At 49.2% G+C, this 13,973-nt stretch overlaps 4 protein-coding genes across 4 annotated transcripts; 3 read left to right on the top strand and 1 right to left on the bottom strand.

Annotated features, from left to right (window-relative positions):
• Window positions 1–389: 389 nt before the first annotated feature.
• N7508_000171 (uncharacterized protein) lies at window positions 390–1,724 on the top strand (the record flags this gene model as incomplete). The annotated part of the gene is made up of 1 exon (XM_058458256.1): window positions 390–1,724. The coding sequence occupies one exon, from the start codon at window positions 390–392 to the stop codon at window positions 1,722–1,724; it is 1,335 nt and encodes a 444-aa protein (XP_058324478.1).
• A 1,383-nt stretch (window positions 1,725–3,107) lies between these two features.
• On the top strand, window positions 3,108–3,890 carry N7508_000170 (c6 zinc finger domain containing protein; the record flags this gene model as incomplete). The annotated part of the gene is made up of 1 exon (XM_058458255.1): window positions 3,108–3,890. One exon carries the CDS (start codon window positions 3,108–3,110, stop codon window positions 3,888–3,890), a length of 783 nt encoding a protein of 260 aa, XP_058324477.1.
• A 650-nt stretch (window positions 3,891–4,540) lies between these two features.
• Window positions 4,541–6,933, top strand: N7508_000169 (glycoside hydrolase family 55 protein; the record flags this gene model as incomplete). The annotated part of the gene is made up of 2 exons (XM_058458254.1): window positions 4,541–4,623; window positions 4,674–6,933. 2 exons carry the CDS (start codon window positions 4,541–4,543, stop codon window positions 6,931–6,933), a joined length of 2,343 nt encoding a protein of 780 aa, XP_058324476.1.
• A 1,046-nt stretch (window positions 6,934–7,979) lies between these two features.
• N7508_000168 (uncharacterized protein) lies at window positions 7,980–9,008 on the bottom strand (the record flags this gene model as incomplete). Its single annotated transcript, XM_058458253.1, has 2 exons — window positions 7,980–8,483; window positions 8,535–9,008. 2 exons carry the CDS (start codon window positions 9,006–9,008, stop codon window positions 7,980–7,982), a joined length of 978 nt encoding a protein of 325 aa, XP_058324475.1.
• Between the last annotated feature and the right edge of the window lie 4,965 nt (window positions 9,009–13,973).

Raw genomic sequence — 13,973 nt, 5'->3', positions numbered from 1 at the left:
TGATGCATTAACTGCAATTGATGAATGAAAAGAAGTCGTGAAATAGAAGCATAAACAATTGAACGGCAATACTCGCGGTGTGAAGTAGTTAGCGCCATTGTATCCGGTAGAAATGGGCAAAATCGATGCCAACTTCACTTCACCAAAACATTTGAAGATGTCACGCTAGTCTCCATTTGTCTACTTGCCTTTTTTTAGAATAATTTGAGAAGTGAACTGAACAGTTGATTTCATCCAGTCCGACGCGTCCCGAAACGCGTCCTTGATCACACCCGCCACTCCTTGCCACGCCCTACTTTAGAGCAACGCATGCATCTGGTTTGCAATTGTCGCATACACTTTGGACGAAAGCCTTGATATTTTCTTCCATCTTCACATTGATCGCTTTCATGGCTGACACCACTGTATTTGTCTGCCCTGGGTGCGACAGGAATGACTTCAAAAGTCTCAGAGCTGTGAAGACCCATTTTGAGTTGAAGAAACACAAGCTTTTTTGTGATCCGTGCCAAAAGGGATTCACAAATGTATGGAACTTGCTTCAGCATACTCAGAAGCATCAAAAGCCTGATCAAAAAGAGAAGATTCCTTCTGGGTCCTCTCCCCTTCCACCTCCTGCGACACAGGGCCGAAAGCGGGCTCCCAAGCCTAAGTCAAACCCTAAGCCCCTGGTTGTCCAACCTGTCGTTGAAGTGCTCCCATTTCCCTCGCATCCATGGTCGCCTGCAGCCCCGAGGAGCCCAGTGGAACCCACAGAGATGGAGAGTCTAGATCTCCAGATTGAAGCACTCAATTTGCAGCCTCTCGTTATCACAAGGACAAATCGTCATGCCGTTCTTGGGCTGCCAGAACAATCATTGTATCTGCGATACCTCTTGTTGCAATGTCACAACAACATCCGCCTTCGGGCACAAGGTTTCATCGTGGAAACAATCACAGACGATACCAGAAGGCGCCCTTCGATCCCAAAATCGCTCTTCCTTAATACGCCTGCGGCTGTTTCAAGCGAAGCTCCAAGGAAAAGCGCCGTTGTCCTCGACTGTGAGATGGTGCAAGTGGCCGATGGACTTCGGGAAGTGGCATACATTACTGCCATCGACTTTCTCACCGGTGATGTGCTCTTGGACCATTATGTGCAGCCAGACAAGAAGGTTGTCAGTTGGGATACTCGATACAGCGGTGTGACATGCGATGCGATGAAGAAGGCTGTCCGAAAAGGCCAAGCAATAATGGGCTGGCGTCGCGCGCGCCAGCATCTATGGAAATTCGTAGGTCCCGAAACAGTGCTGATCGGTCATTCACTCAACAACGACCTTGACGTGCTGGGCATTGTGCACCCCAAAATCGTCGACTCCTCCATCCTCACCAGCGAGGCTGTTTTCAACGAGTTACTCCCGGGCCAGGCCCTATTGCGCACATGGAGCCTCAAAACCCTCACCCAGGAGCTGGCTGGTTACGAGATCCAGACAGCAGGCAAAAAAGGTCACAGTGCCTATGAGGATACCATGGCCACACGGGATATCTTGATTTGGTGCATCAGAAATCAGAAATTGTGGGCGATATGGTCGGCAGAAAGGCGTGATGCCGAGAAGATTCGTGCTTTGGAACATGAGCTCGCCAAAATCCAGGCAAAGCTGGAGCAAGTAAAAATAAACAAGGAAAAATCAGATAAAGAGAGGGAGGAGGAGAAGCTGGAAATTATGAAACTTGCAGCTGGGCTTTCATGATTCTGGGCATTATGATTCTACGTTTTGCTGAACTACAGGTAGGAAAGTGACTTTGAACTCTACGAATATCGCATGAATGCATGTTTTTCGGCTTCATTACTTTGGAAAACTTCCTTTGCCTCTGTATGGACTGAACCAAACTAGATTATGATATCACGTCCCAGAAACATCATACTACGTGCATCTGACTCTTTGTGTGTCGTCTATCGATTATGGGCATGTTTATTTCTACCGAGGTTACGATGAGCCTTACTGGCCGATGGAAGACCGACTCTTGGGTCAGTACCTTTCTCCATTGCTACGATGGAATGAGGTATACAACACGCATGAGGGGTTTGAGGGATGGGTTGACTGGGACTGGGGTGTCTGATTCGAAGAAGAGTTTGCGTGTAGATCACCCAGCACCACCCCAGAGATGCGAAGATTTTGAAATATATATCAGATGAAGAAGGTTCTGTTTGTAGAATACTAGTAAATGAGGAATAAGCATAAAAGTCAACACTACACATTTGATTCTGTTTCGATGTAGATATGCCTGGCTGTCGGCCTGAGGCAGCACCGCGGGTATCAATGTCTTGCGGGGTTGGCGACTTTCAGTATTTTCCCATATCAATGGAGAGTTCTTCTACAAAGTTACGCTCACGGGGGGGCTGTGAGCGCTGCAGACGTCGACGGCAAAAGTGCGATGAGGCACGACCAGAGTGTGGGCGATGCCGTGGGGCAGGGGAGAGCTGTGTTTACCGCGTCAATCTCAAATGGGGGGGAGGACGAGACTTCGGTCAATCTCGCTTTGGCAATTGTCCAGTGCAGATGATCAGTATGCCAAGTTCCCTCACTGAATCATGTTTTCTGCTCTAACCAAGTCCTGCAGATGGAGCTTTCGTGCATTCAGCCGAGGTGGTGGCAACATCTGTAAGCGTGGTATCGCAGACTTCAGACCAGCCACGTCCTCAGCTTGCCTTGACTCAGTCCCTCTCTGGGCTTCCAGCTGGTCTTAATGCCGAATTACAGCAGCTTTGGCATTACTTTGTCACGACAGCATCCGGGACGATGTCCTGCCACAAGCAGATGCAGAATGAGACATGTCATGTTCTTCTCCCTATGGCATTTGCATACCCTGCACTCCGTCATGCAATCTTTGCTTTCTCATCTGCTCATAGAGCAAGCCAGACAGACTCGGGGATCTCACGCAATAGCTTGAAATTACACGCAGCAAGCCTAAAAACCAAAAGCATTGGTCAGCTTCGTCAAGAGATTGCTTCAGGACATGACCGGCCGGAGACTATCTTTGCAACTTGTTTGATCTTATGCTTGGGTACTCTATGCCATGAAAATGAAGAATACAATTCCTGGCGGACACATCTTCAAGGAGCAAGAGCTATCATGTCTGCTATGAGTGCTGCGCAGTCTGACTCGACCAGCTCAGATTCATCAATCTCTTTCCTACGAAGGCGGTATTCATTACTTGAAATGGTTGCGAGCTTGACTCTCGACGGCTTTCCGGCTGAGGATCTTAATTATGGCTCTTCTGAAACTTCATCGCAGCCGACACGGGTCTTCTTTGATGATTATGCCGGTTGTTACCCTGAAATCTTTGAAATATTCCACCAAATACGCGCTGTTGCATGGGAACGAGGACAGAGAGAGCGCAATTCTCATGACTTCGTCTCGCTTTCTGATTCAGACTTTTACTCTGAACCGGCCAATCTTGAGAGCCGGATTTTGGCAATGATTGAACGAGATGAAAGTACCCGACCATGCTTCTCCCCAAGTCTCCAGGGGACATTGGACGAAAAGCAAACCCTCGAATTTGCTTATTGCAACTTGTTACTCGAATACACTGCACTGATTCACATCCGCACGCAGATAATGAGCCTTGATCCTGAGGCTATGGAAGTACAGCAGCCAGTGAAAATGATCATCCATCTTATCCAACAGCTTGAGCCTCCGTCGGGCCTTTCGCCTGTCCTGGGGGTGAACACCGCTCTATTCATCGCCGGGCGCTATGCATTTGGGGCAGATCGTATGACTGTTCAATCCTTGCTTGTACGGTTTCATCGGAAAATGTACAACTACAATATGGTCAATGCGATGGATATTTTGGACTTGATATGGCGACAGGTGGATTCGGGCCAGAAGAACATTGGTACGTCATGCAAAATATAAAGTAGTAACGAAGGCTAATTTGTTCAAGGTTTGCAAGGACATGATTTCATGGCCTGGTGAATGAAGACGCATTCTTCTTGGTGCTTTAGGCACCATCGCACGAACTCTTTGCTTCTCCTAATTACTATACCCTTCTTGGGATCATTCTCAGCACCACTGCAGACATTTGCCGAAATTGAACTAGAGGGGACACTGGTACAATATAGGCAAATGCCCGAGTGGGGACGCAAATAACTGCTCAGCCATCCCCGGGACACAGCGGGATCCGTTCAGGGGTATGCATGATCAGGGTTCTGCAATTAATCTCGCGCACCTTGAATCACACGGGTCGTCCTTAATCTCTGATTCGAGAACGATGAAGTCGAATACCAGTTCCCCGATCGGGTTTCGGCCCCCACAGCCCTGAGTGCTCGTCTTGCCCCACGATGTCGATCACCTACAGCTGTCTGACATCTAACCAAAATGGGGAAGTGCGAAACGGGCAAGTGAGTGCGAGTCTAGTACTACCGTGTTTCGAAGCTATCGCCATGGGTATTTATTGCAGGCTTTGTCTGGCTTTTGAATTGCATACAATCCCTTCCTTTCCTTTACATACGCTCTTTTGGTACATATTACAATTTTGTGAAAACTGTTTATTTTTTTATTTGATCATGCGTGATCTTCTTTGGTGGACTGCTGTGGCAAGTGGGCTCTCCACTGCCTCGGCAGTTGCTATTCCCTCATCTTCTGACAGGTACGTCCTACACCCAAGCAACCAACGACTGCGCTGACAGGTCTATACAGAGAAATCCGCGCGAGAGATACCTGCAGCGGGCCCGCCGCCTCCTCTCCTACGACCTACTGGCTTCTAGAACAGGATCACACAGGCAATCCCCGAGGATATGCTCCTGAAGTTTCCAACGCCAACTACCCCGTGTGGCGCAATGTGAAAGACTATTCCGCCTCTGCCGATGGATCTGGCGATCAAACAAGCAGCATTCAGAATGCGATCAACGACGATGGATCGAATGGCAGCCGCGAGGGTCAGGGAGTCACTAGATATGCCGCGGAAGTCTTCCTCCCCGGTGGAACATACCAGCTTGGAAGCACTTTGAACTTGCGTGTCGGGACCATTATCACGGGTGATCCATTGAACCCACCAGTGCTCAAGGCGGCACCCAATTTCAACGGGGATACGTTAATCAATGGCTTTGACGGCAGTAACGGCCAGCCAGAGACAAGTTTCATGACCCTTCTGCGTAATGTGGTCATTGATACCACCGCACTCAGCGCTAGTACCAAGATCACTGCTCTGCAATGGGGTGTGGCTCAGGGATCTGGCTTGACCAACGTCAAGATCAAGATGCCTACCAGCTCAACCGGACACACTGGTATCAACATCAACGCTGGGTCGACGATCGCCATTACAGATGTCGACATTACCGGTGGTGCCGTCGGCATCAAGAATTCCAACCAGCAGGTCAACTTCAAGAACATCTACTTCAGGCAATGTACGACAGCCTTCCTGGCTTCCGGCGGACATACCGCTCTTCTCCAAGGCGCGACATTCGATACTGTCGGCTATGGTATTGACATGACTAGCAACGGACTCGGAAGCATGGTCCTGCTGGATTCCACTTCAACCAACTCAGGCACCGTGGTGAAATTCCATGACTCCTCCAATGATGGCGGCGGTCGGAACAGCCAGATCATTATTCAGAACCTCGTCCACGATAACACCAACGCTATCGCAGTCGACAGCAATAACAACGTGAAGCTTGCCGCTACCAACAAGGTCGATACGTGGGTCTGGGGTAACATTACTCCCGGTCAGTACGTGTCAGGCAAGAGCCTCACAACCTCCAGGCCTGACGTTCTCTTGTCCAACGACAAATACTTCACTCGCGCCCAGCCCACCTACGCCGAATATACCTCTGACCAAGTTGTGAACGTTAAAGACGTAAGCGGCCACACAGTCTACGGCGACGGCAGAACAAACGACGTGGAATCTCTCAATGCCATCCTAGCAGACAACGCAGCCAACTGCAAGATCACATACTTCCCATACGGAGTCTACACAATCAAAGACACATTGAAGATCCCCGTAGGCTCACGCATCATGGGTGAAGCCTGGGCCGTGATTTCCGGAACAGGCGATGCATTCAAGGACGCCTCGAACCCGAAGCCAGTAGTCCAGGTCGGACAGACCAACGACGTAGGCGTTATCGAAATCCAGGATATGCGCTTCAGCGTCGGTGAGATCCTCCCCGGCGCGATCATCCTCGAGGTCAACGCCGCCGGTACAAACCCCGGCGATGTAGCCTTGTGGAATACGATCGTGACCGTGGGCGGCACCGCTGAGACGAGTATCAAGGATAACTGCGACAACCAAGACACGTCGCAGTGCATGGCGGCTTTCATGATGATGCATCTTACCAAGTCATCGTCTGCCTATATCGAGAACTTCTGGGGCTGGACCGCAGACCACAATCTAGACGGTGGGTCATCGAAAACAATCATCTCCACTGGCCGTGGTATCCTCGTCGACGCAGTCAAGGGCACTTGGCTTACCGGAACGGGATCCGAACATAACTGGCTATACAACTACAACTTCAACTCAGCACAGAATGTCTACGCCGGCATGCTCCAAAGCGAAAGTCCCTACATGCAAGGGTCAGGAGCAACACAAACAGCGCCGGCACCGTGGACAGCCGAGTCTTCGTACGGTGATCCCGATTTCTCATGGTGCGCTGCGAACGATCAGAAGTGTCGAACGTCGCTTGCGACTAATGTCGACGGTGGCAAGGATATCTTGCTCTATAACAGTGCCGCGTGGGCTTTCTTTAATGGAGAGTGGAATGGTGATTACGGAACTCAGTGTTCTGGATCGTGTCAGACGAATATGATGCGTGTTACTGGTTCTCCGGAGAATTTGGTTTGGTATTCTGTTAACACGCGCAAGGCAGATGTTATGATCCTTGATGGGGAGAGCAACCCTACGGAGTATAATCATCCTGGGGGGTGGGAGGCTATTATTCAGGGGTATAGGCAGTTTTCTTCTTAGATATGGGAAGTTGCGCTGTGGGGCGACGATGCTTTGTGTAAATTGTCCTAGATATAGGATTAGATGTCGATATTCAAGTCTGCCGCAGTTTAGATCAATTTTGTTTGATATTGAGTCGGGTCTTTCGGTATCACTTCCTGCATTACGTCTACCTGTATGACTCGGGCTGCACGAGAAACGTGAGAAGAGCTCTGGTCCCGGATGTGCGCCTGGGTCATAAAGGAGTTTAGCCATATTGATTGCAAATATGGTGTTTTTGGTTTATGACAGAAGATTTATTCAAAAATTTCGATATCTTAAGCCTCTTCAGACCTCGAGCATTCTACCTTACAATACAGACCTCTTGGCTAATCGGAATTGTAGCTCCACAATCAAATGTCTCAAAGATCCATGTCTAGGTAGCGCCATACATCCCTGTCATTCTGCAACCATCAGCCCACAAAAAGCAAAGCTAGGAACGATTTGAAAAGCATATCCTATGATTGGACACTTTTTCCACTAATGACTGTACAGCTAACTACGATATACAGCATCAAAAGTCCAAACAGCAAACCGGGTATCAAATTCGCACTTGAGAGCAGTACATTCATACAATCTCCTCTCGCAGACTAGTTTCATACATACAAGTACAGTTCCAGGATAAGATTACCGATTCCCCGCCAGTTGAAATGCTTAAATCTTGTCTGGCTAGGAACCGGAAACCCTACCTTGATGATCTGCAAGACAGAAGATAAGAGGATGCATTCGAAAAATTCGAGGGGTGATCGTGCGCCCATCCAGACGCCCGTGTTAAAAAAGCCAATCCCAAACGCCGTGGCATCAACGATGCAAAATGTATAATCATGGTCGTCAGGGACGGAAGTAATATCGGCATGAGAAGGGGAAAAAGATAATGTGAATGAGGTCGTTCCACGTACTGCCGGCGCTATGTACATGTACCACGATGAGGGTATCATGCGGTCCGGGGTGATGTTTCAGGGTAGAAGGTGAGACGCATCTGTGTCTCTGGTCGGCCTGCCATGTCCTGGCGAGGTCGGAGGTCATTATTATTTGCGAGCTTTGCAAAGCCATGTCCGCCACCATTTGCAGACTCCGAGGACGGCAGCACGGCCGTCGTCTTTACGTTCCGTCCCGTCTGGATTTCCGAGGATCATGGCAAATACCCAGAAGAATGCGGCTGTCCATGCAAATAGAAGGATTACTATGCCGAAGAACGGCGATAGGAAAAGGATGGCGATTGATGTACCGACGGCGTACACCTCGCTGGATTCGGATAGGACTGATGGCTGGTCGGAGTCTGGCTCGGACTGGATCCATTGTGTTGAGGGCGATCGATTTGCTGCAGATGGTGGCTGCATACATACAAGCCGTTCGTGGATGTGGAGGGCGGGAGAGAGTAAGTCACATAGTTGTGAGCTGAATGTGCTTGAACGGAGGTATGGTGAGAATGAGCAGAGACGGAAAGGTGAGACAAGGAGGGCGAAAAATAGTGCGAAGATTGTGTATAGGGCACCTCCGAAGGCGTATAAAGGGACGATGGTGAGTCGGAACTGTTTATGGTATCAGTATATGATCATAGATCACTATGATTCAGCACTTACCAGCATCAAGAGGGCATCTTGGCCTTCGTTGGTGATTATTTCGTCATCTGGAATGGCTCGCTTGCGGGTACGAGTTATGCTGGGGTTGGAATGTTCACCCGACATCAATGATGGTTGGTCTGCCCAGCTACCCCGGGTCCGTTCCTCTTTGGGGGCACCACTCGATATCGAACCTCGGGCAGGGAGGGAGTCTACTTCCCGAGGATCTGATCCCGGCCAAGCTGATCCTCCTAGGGCTTGTGTTTGATATCCACGGTATTTCCGTGAGCCAGATGTGCGGGGACTGGCGTCGAGGCTTGATAAGGGAGAGGAAGGACGGGACCCGCCGATAGGGTTACCGAGCACCGAGGATTGTTCTTGGGATCGACGAGCGGCCGCGGGAGGAGTGACGATCGAGCAGCGAGGTTGTTGTGGTCCGAGAGGTCCCGGATCCTGATAGTAGGCGGGACTATGGGACATCTCCGGCAGCCCCATGATGAACCGGAGAAAAAGCGCGAGACAGGAGAAGACAAGTAAAGTATGAGGCGCACGGATGGCGACTATTGAAAGGAGAAATCACCGCATGTTTTCCTGGCCAAGGTGCGTAATCTTTCTGGCATAGGTGGTGGGCGCACTCCGTGAAGTCGGACAGGGGGAGGAGGGAGGAAGGGCGGAAGGGGCGACTTATAAGAGACTGCGGAGGATCTCATGAGACCAGAGCGGAAAAGGCCAGGAAAGGCCAGGCCAGAGAGCGGAAGGAGCATTTCCATTTGTTTGCAGTCCTCTCGCCAAGGCGCCCAGATGCCGAGCCCTTGGCATGAAGTCGAGCCTTGTATAGGGTACCCAAGCCATTTGGGCATCCTGTTGATCATTGCCCTTCAGCAGAGCTCCAAGGCCGAGTCCTCGACATTTTGGTGTCTGACAAGGGAAGTTGTCCTACAGTAAGACATGGCTAGAGCTGAACAGTTCGATGTCTGCTGTCGATTACCAGAGGTTACCGAGTGCCAAGCCGCCAAGCTGCCGCCGGGGATGATGAGTCGTCAATCCTTGACCTCTTATTGGCTGCTAAGCGTGGTGATCCGCGATGAGACGAAGCCTGCAGTCTTGGCGGTAACGCTGTGACGCACGTGATGTGTGCAGTGTGGTGTATACTTACCGGTATACGTAGACCTTGACTGTGATTGTGACTGTGACTGTGACGGTCTCTACAGTTGCTGATAGATCCCCTCCTGCCTTTCATGTTTTGTCTCTCCGCTTACAAATGCACGGCACGATATCCGTCTAGGAGCCGAGGGCGCCCAGCTGCCGAGAGGTTGGCGGCATTGGCATTGATTTGAGAATTCAATTTCACACAAACGCCCTGCTTCGTTCCATATTTCTTAGGTAAAAGCTCTCAATAATCTTCCCGGGGCTGCATTAGCCCATTCAGTCAAGAACCCCCCACATTCCACTCTTGGGGAACTTCTTGGCTCGTCCTTTCATTCCGCTGAGATGAGTCGATTTATGACGAATCAGCGGACCCGATATCCGTGCCAGATCTTTCTTTCTGGCTTTCCTCTTGGCTTGTCCCTGGGCACTGTATACAAAACCCGTATCTCCTGCTTGGCTGAGCGGTCATAAGCGGCCCATTGCGCGTTCATGCTCGGCATACTTCGGTTCTCCCTGCCACTTCTGCTTTCTCCCCCTTCTTGTTTGTTGTTTTTTAAATACCTAGAATAATGTGCCTCGGGTTCAGGCTCTCATTCGATCGGTCGAGTTTTTCAGCTCAAAGCGCATGACAGCTAGAGATCAATCATATCCTTGCAGACTCCAAATTTCTTATCACTACCCCGGTTCAATAAAGGATCGGCTCCAGCCAGCTCAAGGTCTCGAAAAAGCCTGGGCAAGCCCTGACCAGAGGTGTTTTTGTGTGATCCCTCAAATCGCACAATTGCCCGATCGACAGACTTCAAGCTATCTTCGAACTTATCAGAATATCTTTGTATGATGCTCCCGATGCTCCTTCACACTAACAGACACACCTGTCCGGGTCACCGCTTCCCTTGGCCAACCTCCGACCCATTTTTCAATGTCGTCTGCCTAATCCTTGGCTCTCCTTGCCAATACAACGTAGACTACTTTTTACGTGAAACTAACCCCAATTTCCCCTCTCCCACGATCCTCCGGAGAAACAGTGCCGTGTCATTTAGGGCCTCGCCGCTTTGCACAACTAAGTCAAACTCTTTCTCAGTCATATCTGCAACCTTCCTTGCTATCCGCCGTCCTTTACCCTTATATCTCTGTGAGAGCGTACCCGGATGTGTTAGCTTCCACGCAATTTGCTTTCGTGTGTACGAAGCGAACTAAAGGGGCAATTGTCGCAAGCCATTCGTCGGCTAATTTCCAGCTTGATTTGCTTCTGGTATGCTTCTGGTGTTCATTCAAGGCCGTATTGCTTCTGCTCGTATCATCGCGGTCTTCACGATAGCTCGTATCGGACAACATTGCGCAAGTCTGCGAGCACACTGGATACGTTTATAACACCACGCTATAAAGTGACACTTACTCGCCGTTCTCTCTGCGCTTGTCTCCGAGGACGCAAGAGGTTGAGCAAGGAGGTTTGTGTGGCCTGTGTTTTGCTGTCCTGAAAGAAGGGACGCTGATCCGTTGGAGCCCCCATCCTTGGCTTTACGTATAAGTTGTGCGATGACTGTAGAGTGCAACAAATCTAAAGTCACTCGACAAATTGGTTTTCACATCTAGGTTCCAAATCTCTTTGGATCCCCATGGCAACTTATTGTTTGTATGAGACTGGTTTGTCTTCCAAATTTAATGTACTGAGTTACCTTCTTTCCATTTCCGACCGGGTTTTTATTATCAATTCCCACGTCCACGATCTTGGTTTCTTACTAAGACCTTCCCCTCGTGTGACATTCATTGGGGTCTACGAGTCGTTGATCTACGAGCGCAGCCTAAGCATGCACGGCGTAGAGACTCTCACCCAATATGCTAAAAATATCCGACGTCAATCTACATTGCCGTCCAATGTGGATCTGCCACGCTAGCCTCGGAAGGTACATCTGCATGAAACTGCTTTGCATTTAACGCTTCCTATGCCAAGGCTAAGCATACGATAAAACACCGCAGCGTCTCGCTTTGTGCGTCATGCTTTTTGGTGAATTTAGTTGGCATGTTCCTAATGTAATATCCTCTTGATATTATGAAATCTAGACAATACCTTCGTTGTCTCCTACTGATACCCTCCACATTTCACACGGCCTGCGCCTATCACTCAGGATGAGTTCCAGACTTACAGGCTATAAAAAGCCCAAGAGGTGTGATAGGGAACACGAAGTAAGAAGCGGTGAAAGCAGCGGACACGACAATGTATAGTTGGAGATGTCATATCCTAGTCACGTGGTTGGCTATATTAGGAAAGGTATACCTGCATCTTTGATTGGCCAAACTGTATATTATTCTCCTACGTTTAAATTAAATTAATCACAATCATAATCTATTGCATTATCAGCCATGGGATAATACTGCCGAATATGCAGAGCGGGGTGAGGCGAATTGTCAGAAGACCCGGGCCGATACTAAAATCGCCCATGCACAGTAAGTAGTTCGTATAGTCTGACAATCGTACTTTCTCGAGCATTTCACTTTCTTTCGCCGTTTTTCAAACGGCTCTTCATTAATAAAAAAATAAAAATGTGAAATCGAAAAATTAGTTTTCAGCTCACCTTGCGGGCGGAGACATATATATATCGCCGCCATGTGGTGATAAGCAATACATGTAGCAAATATCAATAACAGAAAAAAAAGAAAAGAGGCAAGAAAAAAACAAGTAGAAAGCAAACAAGGGTGCCTTCGGGAATCAAACACGGCGAACATATATTCCTGCGATCCTAGCGGCCACAGAATCCGGGTATCCTCATTTTGTGGCGGAGGCTTGCAGCCACCCAGTGATGGCCCCAGTGATCACGATGTGATGGGCTGACTGGGCTGACATATCCAGCGCAAATGTACCCACTAAAGTAACAATGGGCGTAGGGACTGGGAAAAGGATAACTGATTCTATCAAGGCTTGGGATATGTATACTACTGTAGACAGTTGTCTAAGCATAAGAAAATGTAAGAAAAATAAGCATCTAGACTAGGTACATGAGTCTACTGTATGCATCAGCACCTAAGTAGCAAAAAGGAGATGGTTACCCAGCAGTATCACAAAGAACAGACCCAGCCCCGTGAACAGGTGCAGGACTGGTTGGAAATAAGACCGCCCAATCTCCCCATGCTATCTGATCCCGCATACTCCAGTAGTTTGAATTTTCCTTGTAACCCCAGAGTACAATCCCTGCTACACTAGCTCACTGAAGTACTTACATTTATTGTTTGCTTTTTTGAGATCTGTAGAGGTGAGGCATATTTGGCCATCTATTTATCCTCCGTTAAAAGCCACGCTGGCCTCCGGGGAAACTTAAAATCCATTAGGCGATCGTGACGGTTCACACACTATTTCTTTATGAATCGTGTCGCACGGTTATACCCACGTCGGAGCATGGCGTCTGCGAACAGCCGTCGCAAGGGGCTCTTTGACTTATTTACATTAACGGGACACATGTGGGCGAATAATGGGCTCCACTGTGGATGTGGTATGCGTGCGGCTGATCTCTGTTTCTGGGGGCGTTGCCGTGTTGCCGGTTTTACTTGTCACTTCCGAGAACCCCATTTTTAATTTTGATTTGCTTGGTCGGCGGGAACTCCATGGCAGGGATGATGGAGAAGGGAGAGCACAATTACGGAATACTAGAGAGACATAGGGGTAGAGCGACAACTGGCTACGAGTGACAGGATTCGGCAGGTTAGAGCAGCTGTGTCACCCAGGATCGTGGGAACTATGCACATATAAGACCGAGGAACCCTTCTGTTTCACAAGGGGTTCCGGCAGAGACAACGGCGGCTCGGCTAGCAAACCCTGTCTGACATGGAAAATGAGGCGTACCCAAAGTGGAGCCGGGCTTTATAAGAGCCATATATCCCAGGGGTGCTGCAGTGGCTAATTTTTACTCCTACAGTACTGCGCATGTACACACGTAACTGTTATTCCGTAATTGGACAATCTGCATATAAGAAACATAAGTATATAGTACTCATATATTAAGGTATACCTCTAGAGTAACAAGAAAGACAAGCATTCTCCACATGACGACACCACTTCAAGTGCGTTAGAAATCTCTCAAACTGCTCCCTCCACTTGATCCACTTCAGGGCCGGAAAAATGTGCCCTGTGGCTGACATGTGGCTGGAGATGGAGTGGCTGTCCAAAAAAAATAGACTGCGGAGGGCACTAGTCCCCTTCTGGTAAGCAACGGGAAGCGTCATGACGGAAGGGGCAAAATGCACTAGGGGTCTCGAGGTATGCAAGTCAACCCTGCAGGGTACTTTACACAAGGGGGATGTAGGCTACTTGGATTGTAT

The sequence above is a fragment of the Penicillium antarcticum genome, assembly GCF_028974205.1.
Source record: "Penicillium antarcticum strain IBT 31339 chromosome Unknown utg000001l_segment0_segment0, whole genome shotgun sequence".
Lineage (NCBI taxonomy): Eukaryota > Fungi > Ascomycota > Eurotiomycetes > Eurotiales > Aspergillaceae > Penicillium > Penicillium antarcticum.
This window is presented reverse-complemented; position numbering and strand designations above follow the sequence as displayed.